The sequence below is a fragment of the Perissodus microlepis genome, chromosome 19, assembly GCF_051167445.1.
Source record: "Perissodus microlepis isolate ML-2025 ecotype Zambia chromosome 19, ASM5116744v1, whole genome shotgun sequence".
Taxonomy (NCBI): Eukaryota; Metazoa; Chordata; class Actinopteri; order Cichliformes; family Cichlidae; genus Perissodus; species Perissodus microlepis.
The window spans coordinates 25,402,875-25,430,662 of NC_140479.1; the positions used below are offsets into that span (position 1 = coordinate 25,402,875).

Sequence of the window (27,788 nt, forward strand, 5' to 3'; positions counted from 1 at the left end):
CTTACTTTGAAAACATGTACGTTTGTCGCCAGGCTGCTCAGCTCCTGACCTCTTCCATTCTTGTGTCTGCTTATTTAGTGAAAAAAAAGCTTTGTGTTACGTATTCATGTTTCTTCAGAAAAAGAAGAGCAGCAAGGTGAGAGATGATGCTCAATAAACCAGGGGCGCGTAACCACTCGTGTGTCACATAACATAACTCTGTGCTGACGTAGGACATACTGCTACAGACGCTTACAATGGTTTTCACACAACAGAACACAACACACAATGGAGAGCGACAGTTCAAGGTTTTAATTATGGACACAGATTCAGACAGAACATTATGTGACTGTGATTTGTTCCTATCAGATCTTCAGGCCTTGATTTTGACCAGAAGATACAACATAGTTCAATACAGTACAGTACAGCTTTAAGTTTTGGATTTAAGTGCTGATCCATAGGCTGTGTTGGTTAAATGATCTGTGGTCGTACAAGCAGGAACAGAAGTGCTTGGGTCCGTCACTCGGGAAAGATTCAGCCTTTAAATCAGCAACTTAGCTCAGCACCACTGTTGGTTGAGGTGAAGTTTAATGATGGACCAAGAAAAAATGAGAAGCACAAACCCTAGCAAGTTTAGGTAGAGGAAATATGCTTTATTAAAACAAACCTCCACAAATCAAAATATGCAAAATAGTCTGCGATGGCGGACCTCGCTGAGCTGTTGCACCTGATTGCTTTAAAGGAAGCATGCCCCCAACAGGAGCACAGAGTATTGCAAAATATGTTGACTACTCCCAGTCAGCCGTGTTTAACATTTGGACCAAGCAGAAACTAAATTGAAAGGCTATAAAATATATATCTGGAAATTTCACACATATAAAAGATGTAAGCGCAAACAAACAGATTCTCCTCTACTCGTTTATGCTACGGGGTGATGTTAGCTTTACCTCTACAGTAAATGCACAGATGGACAATTACATTTTGGACATTTTTCTCATTTCCCTGAGCAAAGAGCCTTAAAGCTTTTCATCAGGAAAGGCATAATGGCTCAATAACACGGCCAGCAAACAGTCCAGATCTCAACTTCAGTAAAAATTTAAGGTGGAAATTGAAGAATAGTGAATTTGCCCACCCACCATAAAACCCTGAATGGTTGCAACAAAGTTCAATTTCCGGGATTCAATTTTTTTTCACCCCAACATCAAATTAATCTACTTGCTCACTATTTCTCACCATTTTAGACAAAGCTGAATGGCAAAACCAACATGCTGGATTTCCTTCTTGAAAGACTTGTATAATCATTTCCATTGATTCAACTGACAGCTCTCTTGTTAGAGCCATGCTTCCTTTCATTACATCAAGCGCAACAACTCACTGTGGTCTGCAAACACTCTCTTTTAACTGCAGACTATTTTGCAGATTTAGATTCGTCTATATTTGTTTTAGAGAGAAAAAATTAAAAGATGTTCCGACTGTTTTTCGTTTACTGGATTTGGGGAAAAATGTGTCATTAACTAAAATAACTATATTTATTCAGAGTAAATTTCATGCATCAAGAATGTTCAGTTATTGATCAAAAAGGAAAAGTTTGGTGATTTGTTTAGTCGTTACTAGTAAAAACAGTCAAGTGAGCATCTTCTAAGTGTGTTGATTGCATCATTTTTGCCAGGGGTTGTACAGCTCATGTGATTCCTCTCTATCAGCAACATGTATTTAGGGCTTTAAAACATAAAGCCCCTATAAACGCCTGTTAACATTCAACATGAAGGCAATTTCAAAATCACCTTCGCTGAATACACTGTTGGCATAGAAACAGTGACTTTTCAACACTGGCCCAGTGGAAAAGCTGCAAGAGTTGACCCTGCTGCTTTGTAGACTTACAGTGAATATTACTGCTGTGACTCCATTTACTGGCCTGGTTCCTTTAAAAATGGGATTTACTACTTCTAGTCCATGATGTAAAGGGAGAAAAAATCCTGACTAAGCTAATCAGAAACAAAACTTGTATGCAAAGGCAAAAGCACCAAAAATAAACCATTTAGTAGCAAACTAAGAGGAGTTTTACAGTTTAGTAGCTGCAAGTAGGGGCAATACTTCAGGAGCCAGATACAGTTGTGGTCAGAAGTTTACCCAGACTCATCAGGGGGATGAATGTTATGGTAATTTTGTGCTTTAATGGTTTCCTTGAGCTGTTGTTTTTCCAGGTGGAATAATTGTACAGCATATATCTTTAGTGACTTTAAAAAACAAGAATTGGGTGTACAAGTTTGACCCCAGGTGTATCTCTCTAATACACCTGCGGTCAAAATTTCACATATAGGTTCAAATATATAAGCACATTTGCAGTAATATTTGGTTAAATATTCCTTAGCAAGCTGCACCTTGATCAGATGGTTTTTGTAGCCATCAACAAGCTTCTGGCATAATCCGGGCAGGATATTTGACCACTCCTCTTGGCAGAAATAGCAGAGTTTATTTAAATTCGTTAGTTCCCTGAGACGGAGCTGGATTTAAGCATAGTACAGAAATTTTCAATTGGGTGAACCTGGAATTTGGAAAGGCCATTCCAGAAACTAGGCTGCTAATGCTAATGCTAGGCTGCTTTATCCATTACAAAACCAGTCTTGATATATTTCTGGGATCACTGACCTGTTGGAACACCCAATTGTCTACCTGTTGAGTTGAAGTCGAAAAATTTGAAGGTAGTACTGCTTGCTTCATTATTCCATCAACTCTGTACAATGTACCAGCACCACTGGCATCAAAACAGCCCCAGAGCATGATGCTATCACTTATATGCTTGATAGCTGGTACAGAGTTTTTATGGTTGAAAGCCTCACCTTTACTCCTATAAACATTTACCTCGTGATTTATACAAATAGCTCAATTTCCATCTTATCTGATCACAAAAATTTCCTCCAGAAGGCGTTTGGCTTGTTCATGTGGGCAGCTACAAATTACAGTTTAGCTTGAAGGTTTTGGAGCAGGAGCTTCTTTCTTGGTCAGCACCCTCTCAGTACAGGTGATGTAAAACTCGGTTCAATGTAGACAGTGATGCTGGTGTTTCCGCATATTTCAATTCATGACAGGCTTGAGCTTTGTTGGTTCCTTGGTTGTTCCTGAAGGTCCTAACCAATTTTTTCTCATCTGAGGGTGATTGATTGAATTTTCCTCCAAACCTTGGCTGGTTTGTGTCAGTGACATATGTGAATAACTTGTACTTATATAAAACTATTTAATTGATGATCCTGGAATCGCCAGTTGTTTAGAAATAGCTCCTGGTGGCCGATTGGCGGGGCCTGGCGCCTGTGGCCCGGCTGGGCTCCTTCCGGGGGGTGGGATGCCCTCAGGCCTCTGGGCCTGAAGCTCGGTCCTTTCTGGTACAGCTGGCTGCCGGCGGAGCCCGCGGGCACGCCACTGCAACCCCCTCTGGCCTCTGCTCCGTAGCTGCGGGGTGACCTCTCGTTTGGGGCTCTACTCAGCTCTTCCCAGGAGGGTGGCACGGTTTCCCCCCCTTTGGTGGTCCTCCTCGGGTCCTTGTACTCTGGGGCCTCTGGATATCTGGGGCCTGGATCTCCTCCATACCTGCTTCATACCCTGGTGGACGGGGCTATGGCTCCCCACACTCCCTAGCAGATCGTTACATGGAGAAACCTTTGGAATACAAGCATGCTGATCCACACAGGTGTACACACAGGTGTTCACAGACGTGGACTACACCTTTCTTGGCTGCTGCCTCAAAGCACATTGTGCGCTGTCTATCTTGCGTGCTGCACAATATCGTTTATTATTTAGTATCTACTGTTATCTACTGCTAGCTAGTTTATTGTGATGGTGCTGTTTTTATTATGTTGCTCTTTGTTGTTTGCTTTCTCTTCTGTTTTTTTTCTCCATACAGGTGATCCAGGCGTTTTGTTTGTTTGTTTGTTTGTTTTTTCCTTTCTTCCCCCCCTTCTCACCGTCTCTTCTCCCCTTTGGTTTTCTTTCTCTCCCTCTCTTTCTTTCATTCTTTCTCCCTGCCCTATCCCCCAGTCACGTCTGTCCCGTTTGTAGCAACCGAAAATAAAATAAATACATAATTAAAAAAAAAAAAAAAGAAATAGCTCCAAGAGACCTTCCCAACATATGTAAATTCTCTATTTTAGATCTTCACAGAGTTGCTTGGACTTTCTCACTGCTCTGAATTATGATCAGTCCGATGAGTGCTGTCAAACAAATCATTTTATGTTGGCAAAGAGAAAGAACCAGTTCTAGTCAATTCTGAATACTAAAGAAAGGCATCATAGAATTTTCAGCACCAGTTATTAAAGATGAGTGTATGTATATATTTGAGCCTCTATGTTTATAATTTGACTGTGTGTGAATTAGAGAAAGTCCAAAATAATTTCAGACTTGTGCACGCAATTCTTATTTTGTTAAAGTCATTAAAGAAGTATGCTGTACAGTCATTTCACCCTGGAAAAAATGGTTCCAATAAATCAATCACCACCTCTGCACCTCTATAAACTGGCAGGACATATATTTATATATACCTTTATAGCCTTATTCATATTACTCAGTTTTGTCTTAAAACTTGTTATGAGATGTTTTCTAGAAAAGAAGACAAAACTAAACCACTTCAGGTGTTTCCCTTAGTCTGGCTGGCCCTGATGATGCTGTCTTTTATAATTTCATTAAAACCCGTGAACTGAATTTCACAGGTTCATACAGCTCAACTGCCTTTATCAGAGCCTTAGGCCTCTGAAGTGTCCTTGCATACCTGCAATGTCTGTTTTGTAGAAAATGTTCTTGTAGTGTGATAACAGAGAACTCAATAGAGTTTGAGTGACAGCTTTTTTTCATGATTTGCAGACTACAAGAGTAAAACAGTCATCACACACACCTTTAACACGTTACTAAATCGGTTTTGTGTGGATTTTTTTTCCAGCTATGTTGTTAATATGTCTACAGACCAACTATTTTAAGTTAAAATCCCTCCATAATAACTTATGAATTTCCATCTTTGTCTTATACTGTATTTAAAATTATACTTGCATAACAGTTTGAAAAGACTGGACGCTGAACACGCTGGGAGTGAAACGATAAATGACTACTTGTGTTTTGGAGATGTAAACCACATTAAATAAATGATTTAGTGAGGGTGGATAATTACAGTGATCGACAAATGCGTGGCAATTAATGCTTGCTTGACATGTTCTGATTAGCCCTCATTTTAGCTGAAACCACGGAAGAGGAGGATGACTGGGTCCTGGGGGAGGAGAAGAGCAGGATGAAGATGAGGTGAAGTTTATAGACACGGATGAAGTGAAGTGACGACATGCAAGAGGGATGACTCAATCACCCACTGGCTGCATGCTACCAGAGGTCAGACAGCATGCAGAGGAGATGGGGAAAAATGTATGAAAAAGAGACTAAATCCTTGTGACATTATCGCTTTCTTTCTTCTTCTTCTTTTAAGCAATTAATCATTGAGGACCCACTGAGACAGCATGATGACAAGAACCGCATGCTCAGATTTGTATCTTACTGCAGCTCAATGACAGATAGGAGAGCATGCTGGATATGAGAAAATCTCCAGTCAGGTACAAAAAGAACAAATGTTTGATATGAATCATGCTGACATATTTTCACAGTAAAGAGCAGTTGGGTCTTACACACATGGAGTGTGGCTGGTATGGATTGACACAAGACAGTGATGGAAGTTTAGGACAAGCTATTATATTTGCTCCTGTCAGGTCTATAATTTTGCTCCCGATATCTGAAAGTTTCCATTCCATGTTGGTCCATTTGAAGATGCATGGTTTGCTTCTGTGAGACAAGCCCACTACCTGATACACTCATTTTGAATAAATCATCACATCTAAAGAGGAACAGACATCAGCAAAGAAACCAGGACATCCATGATTGCAACACCACTAAGGCGAAGATGGCTCATTAGGGCCTGTCCCAAGTCTCCACTCATTTCATTTCATTGTTCCCTCATGCTCACGGTCAAATGCCATCAATTGTTGCACTGCACTTGCCTGCCAATCAAACACATTTTTCCAAGCTGTTGGAGTCTTCCAGTCCTGCAGCCAACCAACCATGCCAAGGCAGGTGTCTATCTCCTTGGACACGAGCCCATGTGGGCTCTTGAAATGCAATATTTTCCTTCTAAAATCAGAAGAGGTCCCCAAGTTTCCTGTTTTTGATTGTTGGCATTGAAAATGCTGCCTGTGGAGGACATTTTTACAAATTCCCAATTTAAAACATTAGATTAAAAAAAGTAAATTGCATTACATCAGTGTAACTTTGATTAGATGCAGGTATGGTAATGCTGTAAAGTCAGCATGGCATGTAGTCTACAAGACTGTGGAGCTCTCCTTCTGCTCCTTCTCCTGCTGCTTTTTTAAAATCTAAATAAATAAAATGTGTTTTACTTATCAAAACACACTGTCTGCATCCTTCAAGTTTAGCAAAATTGTTAAACACAAGCGGCCTTCCTCTTCACTGCCTTTGTTGCCGTGCGGCTGCTGCCAACTGCATGTTGGAGGCTGGGCATGTGTATCCTTATGTAAGTGCACAAACTGATAAAGAGCATGACGCCAAAGAGAAGAGTCACTTTCACCTATACATAAAGCAAATACGCATCCAAGTCATGGTCATTTTTTTGCTCAAAATCAGCAAAAATGTTGACAAATCAACCAACTAGGCATCATTTGCAAGGTATGAGATGTCTCAGTCATTTTGCTAATCCCTTGTAGCTGTGAAACAACTAGTCAGCCACTTGCCAGACGAGTTATTCTGAGACAGGTTTTTTTTTCTCCCTCCCCTTCCACACAATGAAATATGAATAGAAGTGGTGGGGATAGTTGGCAGCTGTCAACAAATTCCACAGCTTCCCGCCACCATCGATCAATCAGTCCCATATCTGAACCACAACTGTGCTAACCCGTTGGCTAGAACTGACATTAATCCTAAACCTTCCAGTCAGCGCGAAGGAATAACAGGAAATAAGGTGGTGGGAGCGAATGCTGATACAGGCACTAAAGAGGAAAGGTGCCAATGCTAATGAGTGTATCTGTGGCTCTTTAACGAGCCCGATTTGATGTCCTAATTTACAATGAGCTGTGTCTCAGGGGCGCAGGATAATGAGCAGGACTGGGATTCCCAAGGCAGAGGCTTGTGTAACCCATCTCATGCAGGGGACAGTCACTCCCACAGAGTGTGAGTAAGAGACAGACAGTAGCACAGAGAGCAGGAAGGACATATTCCATGTCTGTAGGAGAGGAGGGTGTGAGAGAGGTGGGTGCATGTCATCCCTGCCTGATATGATTGTTTGTACACACCAATCATTGAATCGCTGCGTCCAAGTGAGAAAAGCTTGTGTTCTCCGTGACAAACTGACCTCAGGCAACAAGAGCACTCACAGAAAGAGGAAATGGAGAAGGAAAGCATGGCGGGTGGGGGAGAGGCAGCGGGTTTGGAGAACAGATACCAAATATTGTAGACTGTGATAAAACAATACTCTATTTTCTCACCTTCCTTTCTGTGCTTAAATCACACAAAATTTTGCATTGAAAATTTTATACTGAGCAGCCCTGGAAAAAAAGAAGAAAAAGTCTGATTCTAGTGCACTCTGAAGCAAATTAACAAATGTGGAGCTCAGTGACCTCAGTGCAGAGACCATGCACACACAGTATGCAGTGCGCCCTACCACCCCCACCTCTTACTGCTGCGTCTGCATGGCTGCATTAGTCAAGCTCTGATGGGTTTTTCCGCCATGAGAAGCAGAGCATGACATGCGCTCAACAATGGCAGGCAGATGACGAGCCAGCTCCATTTGATGATGGCCTCTGCCACAGCGGCCGCTTTTTTTGATGTGGAGGAATACAAGGGCAGCGTGATTCATTATGGGTGCACAGGTGGCCCGAGATCTAATGAGTCACATTTTGTGCAGTTCAAACGGCTCTCCGAGAGGAATGCACATGCTTAAAAACAAGCGCGTATCAGAGCTCTCGTTGCCACTTTTGCTGCAGAGGTATCAGCTGCTTTTCCTCATGTCGGGAGGACAGATTTCATTCTACAAATTTAAAAGGAGCACCACAATAAGCTTCTGCAACCCTACCAATAACCTGCAGTGTCTATTGCTGATATTTGGATTATACATCTGCTCCTAGTTTCTAGTTAAACATTTAAACCTCCCAGCATTAAATTCTGCTTAAAAACATTTTAAAAATACAATCGCTGACTAAACACTGTTTTTAATCAATCAGATTTCAGAGAACTGTGCATCACAGTTCTAAGTGTTTCTGCTGGCCTCTCTAATCAGTCTTGGTTATTAACACTGCCCCCCTCTGGCTAGTTGGCACTCTGATTAGGACATTGTTTTGCATTGTACTGTACTTTCTAAAGGATCTAATTTATCTATGGCACTGGAAAAGTCTAGAAATTAGAAATCATATTCTGTCTTTCTCATAACAATCATTTAGACAAAATATGAATAGTTCTTCCTTCTATGGATATTATTTGGGAAACATGTTCTAGCTTGTTTGAGCATGCTAGTCAATTCATCACAGGAGCCACAACAATCCAAATTGTGCCTGATCTATTAACTGCTTGCCACTGAGCACCATTTGAACGTTTGACCTTCTAGCACAGCTCCTGACATTATGTTGACATTTAAAGTAATCCCTCCCGCGGTTCTTAATCCCAGTTGTCGTGGACTGGCCTGGCCATTCTCTGAGATCAAGCCCCTTACAGTACATGCTGCTCTCACCACACCCCGGCAGAAAAGGCGTTGAGAAAGGAACAACTTTGACACTGCCAGTCTGCGACATCCTTGTGCTTTGGAGATCACAGCTCAAAGCATGTAGCAATACACAAACTGAGGCATTAAGTTGAATGTACACTGTCATTACACTTTGACAGAGCTAAGGATTAGATTTTCCTAAAATAAATAAATAAATACCAGGCAATATTCAGAGAATCCAGATTAACAACACATACAGCTGTTGTGAAGGCATCTCACATCTGGATGAGGAAAACACTGGGTTTCATGGACACACAGAAAAAAGAAAAAAAATAATGAACTCATCTGATTTTCTTTTATTAAGCATGTTGTTCCCGATTTTTCCTGTAACCCTTCACTTTCACAGCTGAGACACCTTTTAATAAAATGTTTGGCGTTACATAATCTAACTGCAGAGAACGTGTCATTCGGACAACAGGCCCCGACAGATAAAAGTGATTAAATGAGAGGTACAAGATGACAACCCATTTATTTAGTAATACATTCTGCAAACTAGAAATTTTATTCAAACTTCAAAGGCTAAAAAATGAAAGAAAGGAGGGAGGGAAATAGGTGGGGGGGGGAGAGAAAATTTGAGTAGCAGGGAGAAAAATGCATCTATTCACAAGCAAGGAATGCAATTTGTTCAATCGACAACACAAATAGTACAATTTAGTTCAGGGAGCAAAGCTTTTTTTTCTTTTCTTTTTTTTTAAACACATTTCTTTTTTTCCCGCCATTCCTTTGGAGCTAGAACATAATACAAAATATACAGTTATTGAACTTTGTAAAATCACTCACAGAGGCCTCTGAGAAGCATTTGAATCAACACCGACAATACTTAACTACAGCACTCTAAAGCTATTCTTGAATGTAATCATAAATAGAGCAGACATTAATGTATGTATGCACATTTTGAATGCTTAGGAGGTTACCATGTTAAAACACTTGCATTTGTTGAAAGTATGACATCATCTGCAGTGGAAATTAAATAAGCTTTCATGACACAGATTTGATACAGTAACATGGAGAGAAGAAAAACCAAACAAACCTGCAAAGGTTGAAAAGTTCTAACTGGTGACAACCCGGCAAAGTCACTTTGCTGATAGCTTAAGTACCTTAAAATGGACAGATTTCATTTTCTGAGAGTGTAATGTTAGCAGCATTACTCCTCCTCGTAGTGTTTTGTTGGACAAGTACTTTAGGGGGGCAATGTGAGTTTGGGTAAGGCAAATCGGTGAGCTTATTTATGAGCTGAGAAAAAAAAAAGAAAAGAGAGAAAAAAAAGGTCAAAGCGAGGCTCAGCACGTCCTGTAAGGGGACGAATAAACCACCACCACTAAGGGTCACGCAGTAAACGCCACAACTGAGGTACATAAATATGCACAAGAGGGCGCAAGCTTTTAAAATCTCTTCAGCTTCTGCCAGGTAATCCTCTGTACAAGAATATACAGGATGCATTCCAGGCAACCAAAGTAACTCTGTAAATAGCTCTATAATCTTTTTTTTTTTTTTTTTTTTTTTTTTTTTTTTTTTTAATACAATAAGAATTTTCTGAAAAGAAGAAAACAAAAGCTGATTATATAGAGGATCAGTGCATATGACTCGTCATGTATAGTCACACTTATTTTCTCACACACCTCACATGTTTAAAACCCTGAACTCAATACAATTACAGATTTGAGCTAAGTGAGCATCACACAAGTGCACGAGAAGCTGAAATTACACGGGTGAGTGTTTGAGGGCATTAGCTGGGGTTGAGGGGGAGCTTTACAGGACAAGGCCGATAGTGTTCCTACTTACTAAAACAGGTTGTCTTTTCCAGTAGTTTCTTCAATCGTTACTCTTATTTGTTAACATCAGCACAATTCAGGCAAATACTGTACATGAGTATAACCTTATCCCAATCAAACAGACCAGTGTTAAAGTAATGGGCTCTAGGGAAAAAAACAATAAGGAAAGGCTCTAATTAAAAGTAACTGCTGAACTAAAGACAAAAACACTTACTATTGAGATCACGAGGTATTTAAGGTAATGGAAAAATAAAAAACAATATATGCTTGGAATAATTTTTGTTCAGGTTTTGGGGGAAATAACAGGGGTGCAATGGAAATTTGCAATCATTTAAAACATGCACATGAGGACAAATTATAGACGGGCCACTCTTAGTATCTCACAACATTTCAGCTACAGCTATTCTGAATATTGAAAGGTGCATTTCTACTGTAGGAAGTGGATAACAAACAAAATTTAAGGGCCACGACATTAGCTTTAAATTATTCATGTGAAAACACAGGGGCATGAGTTTTGTCAACTGTCTCAACATACAAAGAAAAATGTTTGTTCATCTCTAGGCTTGAAGAGAAAATTACCAAAGTTAGAAATACCTACCAGGATTGCAACAAGCAGTTGGGTGCTGACAGTTGTTAGGTAAGAGACATTTAGTGCACTTAAAAAAAAGACAAGCTATGCAGAGCAAAATAAATAGCTTACAGATTAAATATGAACTGCTCCACACAAAAAAATAAGAATAAAAAAAAAATCAAATCCACTGAATAAATTGAAGTATTTTCAACTGAGCACAGCAGGTTTACAAGTATTACGGTATCATACTAGCAGAAATACAACTCTTAATTTTAAAACCAAAAAGATGGAAATGAAACATTTTTACTCTGCTGTTTGTCTTTTGTTGCAACTTGATTTTAATAAAGGGAAGGAACATTCAGTGAAACCACATCTTCATGCAAACACACAGATTTCCTACTAGAGTTAGCTGCCACTTCAGCAAATCTTGTCATACTTTTGTAGGATTACTGGTTAAAGGTACACTATGGAGTCTCTCAGTAAACGTACATTCAACACATCTTAGCAAATTCATTTTTGCTTTAAGGCCTATCAAACTTTTTCATAAAATCATATTTTCCTAGGCTTCATTCCCTAAAATCATCATCTGGTTTTGGAGTATTTTAATGGTTCTTTGGCACGCTAAAAGGCCCTTCACATGTGCGACAGCGTCACAGCTGCACTCGGATATTGTTGTTTGCGCAATTCCCTACGCGACAGGAAAAATGCATTGAAGGAAAACTTGCCTGTTCCACACGATAAAAACACAAAAAAAAAAACCCCTGCAGAATTACAGGGTGTGCAGCGATCAGCGAAACACAAATTTCGGGCCATTCACTTGGCCACTAGCATAAACGAATGCAAATTTCTATGTGAAAGGGCCATTATGTCACATTACTATGACACCACTTGTTGATATACAAATTACTGCCCCCTGCAGTCAGCAAAAGTGCATTTCACATCACCTCAAGGACATTTCTTGCACATTTTGTCCCTCTAAAGTGTGCACTTGCAGTGCGAGGACCTGCTTATAGATTTCTTTTCAACCAATGATCAAAAACTCCACAGAGCACCTTTAAAAAGCAACCAACAAAAAAACTAAGAAAAATAAACTACAGTTAGTCCAATAAGTAAATATTTATAGCTAGTTTTACTTGTGATGCGGGCTTTGTAAAACCTCGGGGTTCTTTGGCATTATTTGCCACATTAAGCATATTAGAAAGTAGCTTAGGATTATTATCAAAGTTAGTCTTTTTTTCCCCTCTTAATAATTAGCCAAATCTAAATGTACTGAAATGGTTAGGATTGTCATTATGATAAATCAAGGAGTATAAATTTAGTACATAATTACTTTGTATTTCATATATTTGGAACCATTCAGTATTAATCACAGGAACACCAAATGGATTAAATGGAAAACTTGGTCAAACACAAAAATTTAACCAACCACCTGAAGACAAACAAGATAAGAAGAAAAAAAAATACCTAGCTCAAGCAACATGATTTATTCCTTAAAAATTTAAGCTGAAAATATATACACACATACATAGGTTTCCAACAAGGCAACACACACACACAAAATGCCAGAAAATAAATTTGAAATAAAACAATTTCTCTTCGAGAAGTATATCAACTATGTGTGTTAAATACAGATTTAGTCAGCGACTATCTTTACAGGGGGGTGGGGCGGCGGTGTTAACCCACAGATCTAACACAATAGCAGCAAACTGTATTGTGCTATGCCTTGCAGTGTCGTGGTGAGAGTTTTTAACTGGAGAAGAAACTAATGGGAATAAAAAAAGGCGCCGCACAACAAGAAAGCTTCGTTAGCAGATTTGTTCTTGTTCTGAATGCCCAAAAGAAAGCCTCGTAAGTTTTAGAGCCAGCAGTTTCTTCTATTTTCAAATTGCCAATGCAAAATTTTGTTCAGTGCTTAAACTGTTCACAACAAACAGATCTTAATCAGATGTAAAATGAAGAAGCTCAAACATATTTGCAACACATACAAAAACTGCATCTAATGGGGGGCTTGCCATAGGCCGACTAAAGCTGAAGGTGTAATTTAAAAAGAAAAGAAAAAAAATATGGCACCCACAGTGGTCACTGGTATTCATCTACATTTACAAATTGATATTTAAATATGACACGATGGGATGTGTAAACCTGAATAACCTCCAAACATTTCAACAGAATTACTAGTTTCATCTCAGGTTCTGATAGATACATTTTAAAATCAAACAGGGTAAGATGTAAACTCTGCTGTCCAATGTTGTTTGGAATTACAAATAATGAAGCCTGTGTTGAGCTGATATGAAACACTGGCTGGGGAAAAAAAGGGGGGTAGGGGGCTGAAAACAAGTAAGGGGAGAGCACTTCTCTTAAACTCCAGCCTAGTTTGTCCAAAACACCATGCCAAATTGAAATCTGAGCTGCACATCCAAATCTGCATTTTACCAACACATGTGCACACAAACACCCAAGCACGCTTGCAAGTATCTACAGACAAACACGTTAACATGGGACCCATCAGATACCTCTCAAAAATGAAGAAAAATAAAATTCCACTTCATACTTGATTGAGAAACACCTTGCCATTATTATTTGAGCATGTACAGAAAACTACTTACAAAAGTAAAATACAATTTAAAAAAAAAAAAAAAAAAAAAAAAAAAAAGCACAGGGGAAAATAATTAGGACTCAAATGGTTTGATATAGAGCTTACTGTGCTGTCAACTATACAATTTACCCGTTTCTTAAAAGGAGCATAGACTAATTGGAGGAGGGGAAAAAACAAAAACAAAAAAAAAAAAAAAAAGAGAGAAATAAAAGCGCAGAGACATTGTGCCTGGAGGACAAGCGATAATATTCACTGAATAGACATTTGTTAGAATTCCAGAAGAGCAGGAAAAGGCAGATAGTGCATAAAAGGTTCTCTTTTTCCATTTCTTTCATTTTTTAACTTAAAATCAAGCTGCATTAAATACAGGCTGTTTGTACAGGACAATTGCACTTCACAAAAACAGAAATATACAAATACACACAAGGAAATGTGAATCAAATTAATTACAGCAAAAAAAAAACAAACCAAAAAAAACAAAGGAAAAAAAAGGGGGGGGGGGTCTTACTACTTAAGCCGATTATTTAACAAAATGGAAGAAAACTTTGTGGACTCACTTGTTATGGATTACTTTAGAGGAGAATATTTAGGTGGGTGAACATAAAGGGGAGACAAGACAGCGGGGATCCTGAACTCCAGAGTGGACCGGTGCTGCACTGTTCCAGGTTTGTGTGCATGCATCTCCTCTTCCTCCTCCGCCTCCTCCTCCCATGAAATTCCCTTCTTAGAAACCAAAAGCTCAGAGTGACGGAGAGTGACTGCTGAGCTGAGCTGCTGTGGGTCTTGAGAGGATGGTGGTTTGTAAACTCTATGCTGTGTTAGTGGTAGGAGGTTGTGTTACCACATGTCGTCTGTGGATGCAGAGTCCTTGATAAGAGAGGAGAGGAAGGAAAAACCCTTCAGACTCTGGCTTTACATCCATCAGAACTCCATAAGACCAAGAGTGCATAGAGATATGTAAAAATTGATGCCAATATAATTACAGTGAAATAAAAGATATAAAAAGTAGGGGTGCAACAATACTCGTATCGATATTGAACCGTTCGATACAGTGCTTTCGGTTCGGTACGCATATGTATCGAACAATACAACATTTTTTATTTATTTGATCAACTTTTCTTCTGACGATGCTGTCTGTGTTGAGAGCTCAGTTGATCTGCGTTCGACTACTCCGCCTAGGCTGCACTGTCGAGCGCAGATCCACTGAGCGCAGCGCAAGCTAGCAAGACAGAAGCTAAGCTGTTGCAACATGGCAAATTGAACCTCCCCCACCCTCATTCAGTTGTGGCCTTTGGAACTATTTTGGTCTTCATGTGAAGCATGACCCTGAAGGTAAGCGCGTCATGGACAAAAGTAAAACAGTATGTTGGATGTGTCACGCAATGCTCAATTACATGGGTGGGAACTACTGCGTTAGCACAGTTTGCTTGTTAACTTGTTGGCGCCGTCCAGCCCCACGCACGGGGCGATCCGCGGTAGCTCGTTAACGGAGATTTGCCGTGTTGTGGCGTTAATGTCATTTCAGATTAACGCTGACAGCACTAGTGGGAACACAACGAATATGACTGCACATTTACACCGACATCATCCTAGTGCAAAGACAAGTGGAAGCAGACAAAAACAACAAGCACGCATGCTACAAACTTTACCCGAGTCATTTAGACAGCTGTTAGCACATGATTCTCCTTATGGGGACCTGATATGTTTAATATGCTGCTGAGACTATAGCCCAGAAGAAGCGTATAGTATAGCTTTTATTTTGGAAAGAGCCATTTCTCCGTAATAAACTCTCTTTTCCAAAGATGAGTGATTTCTTGATCAGATATTTATTTTTTTATTACTTTGTTGTTTCAGCAACATTAAATTTAAAAACCGTACGTTTGAGTTAAAATATATATTTATAATTTTAATAAATGACAAATTAAAAAAGCATGAACATTTTTTTGTATCGAAAAAATATCGAACCGTGACACCAAAGTATCGAACCGAACTGTGAATTTTGTGTATCGTTGCACCCCTAGTAGAAAGTATCAAGTACATAAAATAACAATATAAAATCTTCACAGAAAATTCATTACTGATATGGCTGACAAGTGTCATATGCGATTTTGGTTTATAAGGCCAGCTTGTTGTCCTGTTGTTGTTATGCCTGAAGTTAAACTTCAACTGAGGAAGATTCACTTTACAACATCACAATACTGATGCAAATTCTGGAACTTCTAAGAATCCTAATCAAAGTTTAAAACGAATCTAAAATCAAAGCTAGGGCTTCATTTATGAATGTCTTCTTTGCTAATGGAAGTAACATCTGCCAAATTTAGTGAGCAACACTGCCATTAAACAAATCACGAATCTCAATCATGAAAGATGATAAGCTCTAATGTTACAGTTTCTACTCTGCTGGTTTTCCCATTTATCACAGATGATGGCTATAGTGTAGCCTTCCACATTTTATACCACTGGCTCTATTTCTTATTTGTGATACGATTAAAACATTCTTCCACTATGCATTCATACAATATACTTTTGTCCCCCTTGCAGTATGTATGTGAGTGGCGTGGGCTGCAGCATTGCGCAATACACACAAGCCGCTGCACCACAGTTGAAGCCAATAAAGAGTGCAACAAGTGTGGCAAGCTCTATGCATCTAAGATAAGAAACAAGGGCAGTCTGCTAAAACATCTACTGAAAGTGCATAAGATACGAACGAAACACAGCACACTGACTGTGAGGATCAAAGTGTTTTGTAATGTAAAATGGGTTTGACATCCCTTAACTAAAGTGGGCCAGACCAGTGAAACTCCTCTTTCTATCAGTATAACAACATGTAACGCATTTAATCCCTGAGAAGTCTTAATATGAGGAAAAGAAGCACACCTTCAACAGTAAGCTTCAGTTTTGCTACATAACAAATGTGTAAAATTACAGAAAAATGTATGCTAGCTCAGTGCATAGACAGGAGATATTTCTACAGTAGGTAGAGAAAAGCAAAAACTTTTCTGTCATTTAATTATTTATCTATTACTTAACTTTGACAGAAAAGGCTTTAAAACTTATGAAAATACACTTAAGTTTAAAATTGATGCACTCCTTCACATTTTTCAAAAAAATCTTATTCAGTGGGTCAGATTAGAGACCATATGGGCCATATGTTTTGACACCCCTACTCTAGTGCCTAGTGTACTCTAGTGTGCCTGTGTTTTGATTGCCCAATTGTATGGTTCAAATGTTTTCACTAAAATTAGAGTACAGGTAAAGTACTTGGTCACAATACCAATAAGAGTAGCAGTACCATTAAAATATTTATCTATTCGCATGTCTGATATTGCAATATTTTAAGTAATCTACTACGAAAAACTAGAGTACTGCATTGCAGTTATGAAGCAGTCTGCCACTTCATAGATGAGTTTGTTTTGTTCCTAAACGCTCGCACTTTTTAATAATACGACTAATAGTTGATCGTGAATTATATAAGTAGGAAGAAGTTTCACAAACTGACTTGTAACGATGTCATCCTATTACAGTACTAATTTGAATATAATGAGCTCTTCAGAACGATCCATTAGGTTTTGCAAGGTCAAAGGGACCTTGAACTTTGAAAAAAATCGAATTGTTTTTCTTTCACTTTAAGAGAAATCTGACCAAGTTCCTACAGGGGGGAAAAAATATGTACAATACACACACTTTTGTTTATAACATGTAGAGATTTGATTTTTCTTTAAACTTTTATTTTTAAATGTTTAAACTTAAGGGTTAATTATTAGATTTTACACATTTCTTTATGGATATGATGCACTGAGAATATATTGTGACTACTGTATTAAATAAGTCTGTTATGCCGTTATATTTTTGTCAATATTACTAATGGCGGCTTTCTGATATGGTTTTATCTTAGCAAAACCACACAAAATTGGGTAATTATGTGATGCAGAGCCATACAGAAATTTTTCTGAAAACGAGAAACCTCGAGGATGCCAAAAACAGTATAAGAAGTCTCAAATTAGATTTCCCCTGCTATTTAAAATGCCATTATTATTATTACTGTTAGTGTTTACAAAAATTACCCACATGATCTAGCTCTGACATATAGCTCGTCTGCCATCATCCTCCCTGCTGTGCACCACAATGTAGTAATAATAAAAAATAAATGAATAAATAAAACAAGTGCAGATTTGGATTCAAAGAAACTAACAGCAGTAGTTAAATGCGATAATTTCGTATCCGGATACAGTCATTAGCATTACAACAGAACATAGCTACCATAGCCTCCCCAAGGTCAGTCACAGTCAAACAAAACTGCAGACTATAGTTACACACTGTGATTTTACACAATACTTACTTATAGCAGAATAACAGGGCTGCAGTTAACAAACCTTTCTAACAGGGCTGTGATGTACCATACCATCTGTGATAACACTGGTATCAATGTTGACATGATGAAAAAAAAAACAAGTGTCAAATCACAATTTCTATATAGGGACACCATAAATTTGTTCTCTAGCACACACCTTAACTACACAAGCCCAGGCATGTCTGACAGCTAAAAGTCCACATCAGCCTCCGATGACAATTTTGTAAAAAAAAAAAAAAGAACATACTTCATCCACCTCTTTTGTGCCTTCCATGTTTTGCAAAGTACACTGCAAAACATAAAAGAAAAAAGTTTCCACTAAAAGTTGGAAACACCAAACTTGTTTCATAACTTGAAGCACTGTTGAATACAACCAGGCTATGAAGGTACTTGAGAAAGAGATGCTAACAGCTCATAATTTGTGACTGAAAAGTAAACAAATGACTCAACCATGCATCACTGGAGCACCCTCTAATTTGCACTCTATATGACGGGAAGAGCAAAATGATGGATGGAATTCACTGATTAGGGTTTCTCAATGGAAAAGCAGGGCTTTAAGAAGCTGACTAAAAAGCTCAACCAATTCAACTCAAGTCAATGATGTGGCAATATTATTCAGCCTCCTAAAGGGTTTCAAGGTTAAGTTACTTTAGTTATTGTGCAAGTGTTAAGCAGTTTTGTTACTGCTTTTACTAACGATATCCATAGCAACTCATCTGCTAGTCATTTAAAACAAGAGAAAAATATTTGACTCATCAACTAGTCCACTTTAAATGGACAAAGGTAAACATTGCCCAAACAATTATTTCTCATGTATGTTAGGAACTACATGAAACTTTAATTCATAGTCCTATAAAACCACATTTCAAATGTGTTGCACTTTGGAAACATCGACAGATAACATTTTTGGACTCGCAATTTCCAGTGTACACTAATAAAATAATAAAAATACACTTATCTGAGTTTGATGTGTATTTATGTAGTCATGCAAATCCTTGACGTTGCATAAAATTTTCATAAAAATCACCACATAGGGTGCGTCCTATGAGATATTTTTTATACATCTCCATTGTTGCACCATGATCCTGGATCCTGCTGCAACAATAAAAACCCTCTTCTGTATTTTTTTTTCCTATATTGTCAGGGATATTATTACAAACTTCCTTACCATCCTTACTCTCTAACATGACTACTAGCAGGTTCGATTAAAAGGCCCTAATGGAACACTCAACTCCTCAAACTTATGTTATATTTTATTTTGCTATAGTTTATAATATTAGAATGTTCAATTGCAGATCTTAGTCTTCATAAAGGTTGACATCTAACAGTGAAAATTTTCAGTCAAATCATAGTTAATTATTTGAAGCCAGTATATGAAAAATTAAGAGACAGGATTTTTTTTGAGAGCTTCAAACTGATGGCTGTTGAACAAAAAATAAATAATGTTTTAAAAAAAAACACTGAATATTAGCAGTTTGGATCACGACCACAAGGATGACTTAAACAAAACACATAAGCTACATGAGCTATAATAAAAAAATCTCTCTAGATAAGAAATTTATCTTAAAAAAAAAAAAAAAAGTCAGTGTGACAGAATATCAGAAACAAATTCAATACATGAAAGCATAAAAAGAAAAAAATAAATCAGAAGCAGCTTTAAAAAAAAAAAAAAAAAAAAAAAACAATGCCTAAAAAACAAAAAACAAAAAAAAGACTGCATTTGTGTAGTACTTTAGGTGTATCACAAATAAATATGGACAAAACTTATATATGCCCTCACCAGCCACTTCATTAGGTTGTATCCCTGTTGCCTTCAGAATTCTTCATAGTATAAATTCAACAAGCTGCTGGAAATATTCATTAAGAGATTTTGGTCCATGTTCACAAGACAGCATCACACAGTTGCTCCAGATTTGCCAGCTATACATTCATAATGTGAATCTCCCGTTCCACCATATCCCAAAGGTGCTCTGTTATATTGAGATCTGTTGACCGGGGAGGCTGTTTGCATGCAGTTAACTGATTGTGATCTTCAAGAAACTAGTTTGAGATTATTTGAGCTTTTTCACATGATACGTTATCTTGCTGGCTACACTACCGTCATTAAAGGGGTGGACATGGTCAGTAAAAATGCTCAACTGGCTGTGGTGTTTAAACAATGCTCGGGTTCATCTTAAGGCACCCAAAAGGTGCCAAATAAATATCCCCAAACCATTATGTCACCAGCAGCAGCCTGAATCGTTGATACAAAGCAGGAGAGATCCGCGCTTTCGTGTTTTTTTTAAAATTGCTGAATTATCACCTACCATCTGATTATTGCAACATTGTTGCAGGAGACTCATCAGACCAGACAACGTTTTTGTCCAGTTTTGGTGAGCCTGTGTGAGTTATAGCTTCAGTTACCCATTCTTAGCTGACTTGAGTGGCACATGGTGTGGTCTTTAGGTTTTCAACAGCAGTATGCGGTCATACTGCTGTTGAAAACCTGTGCCATGGTTTGAGGTGCCACCTTTGTCCTAAGTGGGGGTTTTTTGAGTTGCTGTTACCTTTTTATCAGTTCATTCTCCTCTGATTTCTGGCATTGACAATGCATTTTCACCCAGAGAAACTGGTGCGCATATTTTCTCTCTGACCATTCTCTGTAAACTTTGAGGATGATTGTGTGGGAAGATGACAGTAGATCTGCAATTTCATAAATGCTTAGTTGCAGCCATGCGACTGATTAGACATTTACATTAACAGGTGTACCTAATGAAGTGGCTGACAGTGCATATTTTCCTTTAAGAAATAATAAATTACCTCCCACGCAAGCCTATATGACTTTATTATATTTAGAAGTGTGAAATAATGTGTTACAGTTACTGCTGAAGTTTAGTATCACTGTATTTTTTCCCATCAGATTTGGCAGTGTCACAGCATGAACCTGGCACAGGTTTCCAAAGAGTCACTTAGTCCATAGGTTCATCATGTCTCTATTTTCTCACTGTTCTGTAGTGACAGAGGTTTATTCAGGTGCTAGCAGACCATTTTTGCTACCAGCCAGCTAACCCTACCCAGCATGCCATTTGGCAGTGTAATTATGTAAATGTATAATCATTGTGTTATAAAATGATGGGGCAGTTAACCTGGTCCACTCTCAATCCATTCTAGGCAGCACTCTTTATGACCAATCATATTAAATTTTGCAGTGCTACAGTAGCTTAGCTGCATCTCAACAATTGATCAGTATAGGCATACATGAAAAAAGACAAGATATTAAAACGGGTATAATTACAATTTTACAATCTATCAAACAAATCTAACAACACACAGCAACATTAGAGTTGCTTAACACAAGGAGTGACAGTCTTTGGGAGGCCAGGACAGACCTCAGATTTTATCTTCATCAACTTTGTCCCCCTTGGAACCTTACTGGCGGTATCCCTTGTTTCTCTTCTCTGAAATGACTGGTTTCTGTCATATTTCAGGCCTATTTCTAAAATGACGTGGAACCTGTTCTAATGGTTGTTAAAGCACATCTTTATCGATATATATTGAGGTGCGAAAACTCGTACAGGGTACAGGGGGGAATGTTAACTCCACATCTTCCTCCCTGAGTTTTGAATACATCTGTATACAACTGAACGATAACAAGTTGTGAAGATCTTAAAGTGCAAATAGCACCAAAGGTGATCTATTCCCTTAAAAAAAAGCCTGAACGAACAAAGTGTAGAATGTCACTTTAAGTTGACTGTAACAGTTTCTAAGAAGCCTAGTGCCCTCTGAACACAGAAATCTTTGTGTAAACTGGTTGGAAAAACAAATCTCAATTTAATCAATTAGCAAAAGTGAGTCAAAAGGTTTGAGGGTTTTTTTGAAGAAATTACCATGTGAAAGTAAATTAAGTAATTAAAAAACCTTCCTTACACAAACATAAAATAAAGGAACCAGAGGACAAGTTTTACTGTCAAGGATAAGATGATGTGCACTAATACGTGTAGCTCACTCAATGAGCCTATTTGATAAAAGGCACAATATCTGAGTGGACAGGGGCAAAATTTCTGAGTCCTGTTTGTATGAAAAGGACTTATGAGAAATGTTCATTTTGAATCAGTTTGAAGAGGACCATTTTTATGCCACACTTATTAGTGACTTCTTTTTTAGTTCAGTTGCATTAATTGGTGAAATTAGCTCATGGTTTGTTTGTTTTAGTTAAGATAAACATTGATGACAATTGTCTGAACTGCTTGAGTCAATCCATATTTTTTCCTCCCCTGACTGCATTTTGAAAAATATCTCTTGGCAATATCATTGTTTTACCTTTCTGAATATTTATAGCATGCATGGGATTAGTACAAGTGTGCTTAAAGAAAACAAAAGCATGCATACTTCAAAGAAAGCACACCTGCAGGAAGTTAAAGCAAAATACTTACTGTGTCATCACTTCGATACGGGATAAGTTTGTTGTACACTGCTTCAATAACACTTCGTCTGAGGGGGAAGGCAAAAAAAAAATCAATGCTAGTTTTCATTCAAAATGAAAAAATATATACATATGACACCCAGTGTGACAATAGCATAGTTTCCATTCTAACCACAAATATCACTTACTTGCTCGCCAGCTCCCCACCAGGAGGAAGGTTAGGGATGCTCTCAGATGCTAACGTCCGCATCACGTGGACCAAATCCGGGACACCTTCATCCCCATGCTTTTTGATTATCTCTGTTGGAAAACACAATTTGATTCGATTACAGCTCTGTTTAAACAACACCAGAGTACTTCTAAAAATATACAATTGATATGAGCAATTAAAATATTATATATCCATGTGTACAAGGAGGATAACAAACTAACAAGATTAATATTATCCAATTTAGACCAAATCACAGTTGTTTAAGTGTGAATATATGTAAAATAAAAGCTTTGTCATAGTAATACTTCTTCACTGATGTAACACAGAGGCCACAAAAGGGTCATCCCAACTAAATAAAATATTGCTAACTTTGATGCTTAATTTTTTATAGTAAGCGTAGAAAAAAAATTAAATAAGCCTACTTTCATCTATTACATTCAGCCTAAGCTTTGCACAAAATATAAATTATGTGTCTTTTATAAATACAATCATATACTGAATGTCATGGTATGTTGGAAATGTAAATACTGCTACTATTTAAAAAAAAAAAAAAAAAAAAAAAAAGCTCCACGTAAAAATATGTTTGTATCTGCCTTCTGCTGTTAATGACATTCTTTTATTATTACTGGCCCTGGACTTCTATGAGGCATCTTATAGGAATTCACAGTCAATTTTGTTTAAGGAGCAAATGTAACAGCTATGTAAATAACTCTTCAGAAATACAAAGTTACGTCATGTTAGATATATTAATTTGAGATATAACAACTGGCAACCAGACAAGTTCATTCTACCATCTAAAACTGAAAGGCTATCATTAATATTTGGTAACATGGGCAGTGACGATATTTACTTTGGAGTTTGTTTTGCTTTAAGTGCACCTAAAATTTCTCTACCTGCAGCTGCTAAGCCACAAGACAACGCAGAGAAAGCAGGGGAGGCAACAAAGACAGATAAAACAGGAGGTGAAACAAAAAACATAAAGACATCTATCCTTTTTTTGTTCCTTTTAAGCTGAGTGGTTAGTCAGGTTGAGAAGAACTAAGCCCTGTGTAAATAATGTATAAAGCTGTTGTAACTATGCTAGCGAGTACAAAACTTTACCGGGATTTCTTATATGACCCAAAGCAGCTTCTTTTCACAGAACCTTTAGGCAGTAGCCCGGAAAGTGAAGAAGAAATAAGTACAAGGCATTTTCCTAAAATCCAGGTTTTATTATTATTATTATTATTATTATTATTATTATTATTATTATTATTATTATTATTATTATTATACCCGTTCTTGCGCAATGAATGGGATGCAACAACAGGTATAACCTCAACCAGCAATTGCTACTTTTCTTTTTTTTAAATTCTACAAAATAGCAATGAAGCATCAACTGATGCTCAAACAGAACAACATAAGCCCAGGGATCATGCCAACAGGTGCTACACCAATGGTGATGGTGTAGCTGGCAGCACTTGCCTGTTTTTTACCTTTACTTGCCACTGGGATACTACATTGGTGGACTGGGACCAAATTTGAATCTCGACTGCAATTTCACCAACAGTGACAACAAAATAACTGGATAAACTGACTATTCTTTTGCATTTGTTTTCACTGTAAAACTCATCTTTTTTATTGTCTTTGTTATAAATCAGACGCTCCTATTTAATTTGTGGCTGTGCATTTTTAACCCCTGTTTAAAAGCTCAAGGTTATTACTGAGTTTATAGTCAAGGCAACACAATGAGAGCCCTCAGTCAACAATCTGTTTCAAAGTTAGTAAAAGTCCCAAGGTTTCCATATGGCTGGATTACCGTTTCCTGCAGATGCTTTGCACTACAGGTATTTTAGAATCCCTCCCCTGGTATGTTTTAAGTATCAGGCAACAGTCTCTCTGTTGCCAACCAAGGCCACTGCCACCTGTGACTCTGTTCGACCCCATCTGCACACACAAACACCCCGTGGTGGATGCAAAAAGACAGGGACTGATAGTTGCCCTTTTGATATCATCTTTATGAACACCATAAATCACTTACTAACCTATTATCAGATGAACCTCCATCACTTCCAACTTTTTAAAAATGCATTTGTTTCTCCATAGTGTAGTGGTTAAAGCATCTACTTAACATGCAAAATATCTTCAGTTGAAAACCAGGCTGTTAATTTAAATCTTGCCTGGGAAAAACACCCTTTGTGAAGTTTCACACCCTGTTTTACACTTAAAGTTTTTTGGGGGTTTTTTTGGTTTTGTTTTTTTAATCTAAAGGTTGAATACTTCCAGAACATTAGGGGGTAAAAAGGAAATGATGATCACTGGCAGCATTTGAGAGACTTGACATCACTAGTAAGATATTGTTTTATTGATACATGTGCAAGATGCACAAATAAACTTAAGATGTCAATGGCAGTCTCACTGTAATCAATGAATTTGAAGTCCTTCATTTGATGTTTCAATGCTTCACTATCCAGTATGATTCAAATATCTACCTTAAATATATCAGATATTTAAGACCCAATCTACAGACATTACAAACAAAACACTTCCCGTTTTTGCTCTCTGATTTTGCATTTTTCATTGCCTCTAAATACAAGTAAGATATATGAGCATTTGTAAACTTGATGTTTTCCTCTATAATGTCAACCAAAAGTGCTTTTACTACCTTCTACTCTGGCCTCCAGATATTTGTCCAGCTCAGCTTCTCGTTTCACTGCTTCTGAAGATACCTTTGGGGCCCCAGGAAAGCAGACTAGCACAACACTCATATTGTCCCGGCTTCCCTGCAAAGAAATCAAAGATAACAAACAAGAATTTATGTAAATCAACCATTGTACCAAACAGTTCAACAAAGTGTCAGAAGAGGGTTTGTTGATGGCATACCTTGTACAAGCAGGTGTCAACAATTTCATTGCTGACTTTTTCAAGATCATCCGTAACCTCTAGCCTTGACCTCACAAAGTCACACAATTCTTCATTGGCCATGACATCCCAGATACCATCACAAGCTAATATAATGAATTCATCTTCCCCCTCGCTTCTCTCTATTGCATAAACTTCAGGCTCTGGAGAAACAAGCTGCTCTGTCGGGCCTTTTCCATGCACGCATTTGTAGTCGAAGTCTCCCAGAGCACGGGACACTGCTAGGGACCCATTAACTCGCTGGATCATGACTGAGCCACCGGCGTTCTGGATCCTTTCCTTTTCCAGTGGGTTGCTAGGTTTGTGATCCTGTGTGAAGAAGTGCACAGTGCCGCCCCGGCTGAGGAGCCCACGTGAGTCGCCGCAGTTGATGAAGTAGATATGGCTTGGAGAAATCATCACCCCCACTGCAGTGGAGCCACTTCGGTCCACACCGTGCTTCTTCTCAGAGATGGTTCGCATGTGTTCGTCAATCTGCAAGAACCCAGTGCGGATACCATTCTTCACACTGTCCACACAGGGGTCATCCTGAAGAGCACTCTGGAAGTCTGAGTTGCTGGTGATGTGCTCCAGCAGGTGCTCACAGCAGTACTTGGCCACCTGAGAGCCAGCATGCCCATCATAAACAGCGAAGAATGACCACAGGTCGAGACCATGAGACAGACCAATTACCGCTGTGTGTGCATCCTCCATCTCAACCCTCCAACCCTGCATGCTGCTTAGCCCATACCTCAGGTTGTTACCTTCACCATGGGAATTATACTTTTCCATCTTTGGTTTGTCCAGAAATGCACCCATTGTGTCCCTTTAAAAGCCTGTAACACAAAAGAAATGACAAATTTGTTGATAAGAAAGTGCAGTCCAATCAAAGCCCCAATTTGGAAACTAAAACAATACATGTTGTCTAATTATGACAATGTGAAAACATAAAATGAGTACAAATCTGACTAATTTTCTGAAAAAGAGTTTTCTAAGAAATAACCAGAAAGAGGCACCAATTCTATCAATAAACTAACAGCACGTCTTAGATCCATTTGTGGCAAAAGATTAACATCTTGGAGTTGAGTTCAGCCCCTACTAGTCTAAAAATAGTAGACTTGTGTGCACATTTTGGCCACACATTAGGAACACTGCTGGTGTGGATCAGACTGAAACGCCCTCAGGCCAGTGGCTGTCTAGAGTTTACCAATAAATGTAACGAAACGTTTTAAGTTATTTACTTTCATTTTGATAGTCCACTAAACCACTGTGACCTCCGCAATGCAGACCACTTCACCATACTAGCTACCTGGGGTAGTAAAGAGTTGCAGCTACACGCCTGTAGCGCTAGCCCCAGCTAGCAGACTCGATAACCATCACAAGACATAAAATCGGTCAAAACCAACTCTAACGCTGTAATGAACTAGTTTACACCATAGTCACGTTTATTAAAGCTCAATAATGCTGCTGGGTTTAGTGAGAAACTTTGCTCTGCAGCCAGTACCGACTACAACTGAAATAAACAAACAGCCTAGCCTACTTACGGGCCTTGACCCTTGTCCCTCACAGCTAACTGACAGGCCTCCCTCCCTGCCGTGGTGCGCTAATATAATATTGAGGCAGGCAAAGCCCTTGGCCTTGCTAATTGCTACATGCTAACACAGCTAAGAACTACGGCTGCCCAACGTTCCTCAACAGCTGCTGGCTACAAAGTAAACATTTAATAACTTACCAAATACCAAAATACTAGTCGACACCAGCGCAAGATACAACAGGGACGATGACCGACTGGCCGCAGTTCGCACCAGAGAGGGTACACCGACGAAACTAGGGGGTTTACGGCGGTTTAGCTAAGGTAGCTAGCCAGTTAGCAGCGAGCAATCGTCACTCAAGACTCGGTGCATATAAATTGTGTAGGTGCGGAGATCCCTCTTTGCGTACGTCCGTGATGCATTACATTATCTCAGCTGGCGAGAATATTCAAACGGATTTTCTCGTGGCTTTTTGGGGGGTGGCCGGAGGTTTATGCGGCCAAGCCAGGGGAAGGGAAGCTGAAACGTCTGCCCCAGCCTCTCCACTTGACAGCCTGACAACTTGCTAGCTAACGTTAGCCTGAGCGGCACGGAGCGACGGAGACAAGACCCGGATGTTGCAGGTTGCGCATTCGAAAACATGACATCATTCCTAAAGATCTGTGGCTGGCTGCTCCAGCTGCTACACAGAAACGTGCTCGCA

At 38.7% G+C, this 27,788-nt stretch overlaps 1 protein-coding gene across 2 annotated transcripts; it reads right to left on the minus strand.

Moving 5' to 3' along the window:
* Positions 1-276: 276 nt before the first annotated feature.
* Positions 277-27,709, minus strand: ppm1aa (protein phosphatase, Mg2+/Mn2+ dependent, 1Aa). Of its 2 annotated transcripts, none has more exons than XM_084913958.1 (6): positions 27,286-27,709; positions 25,536-26,389; positions 25,318-25,435; positions 22,651-22,762; positions 22,473-22,530; positions 277-5,227 (listed from the first exon to the last, which is right to left on the minus strand). In XM_084913958.1, the coding sequence occupies exons 2-6, from the start codon at positions 26,370-26,372 to the stop codon at positions 5,192-5,194; spliced, it is 1,161 nt and encodes a 386-aa protein (XP_084770084.1). In that variant the 5' UTR covers positions 26,373-26,389; positions 27,286-27,709; the 3' UTR covers positions 277-5,191. The 2 variants fall into 2 exon arrangements, with proteins under 2 accessions (XP_084770084.1, XP_084770085.1); XM_084913959.1 differs by lacking the exon at positions 277-5,227 and adding an exon at positions 9,221-14,576 and having other exon boundaries at positions 27,286-27,705.
* Positions 27,710-27,788: the final 79 nt, after the last annotated feature.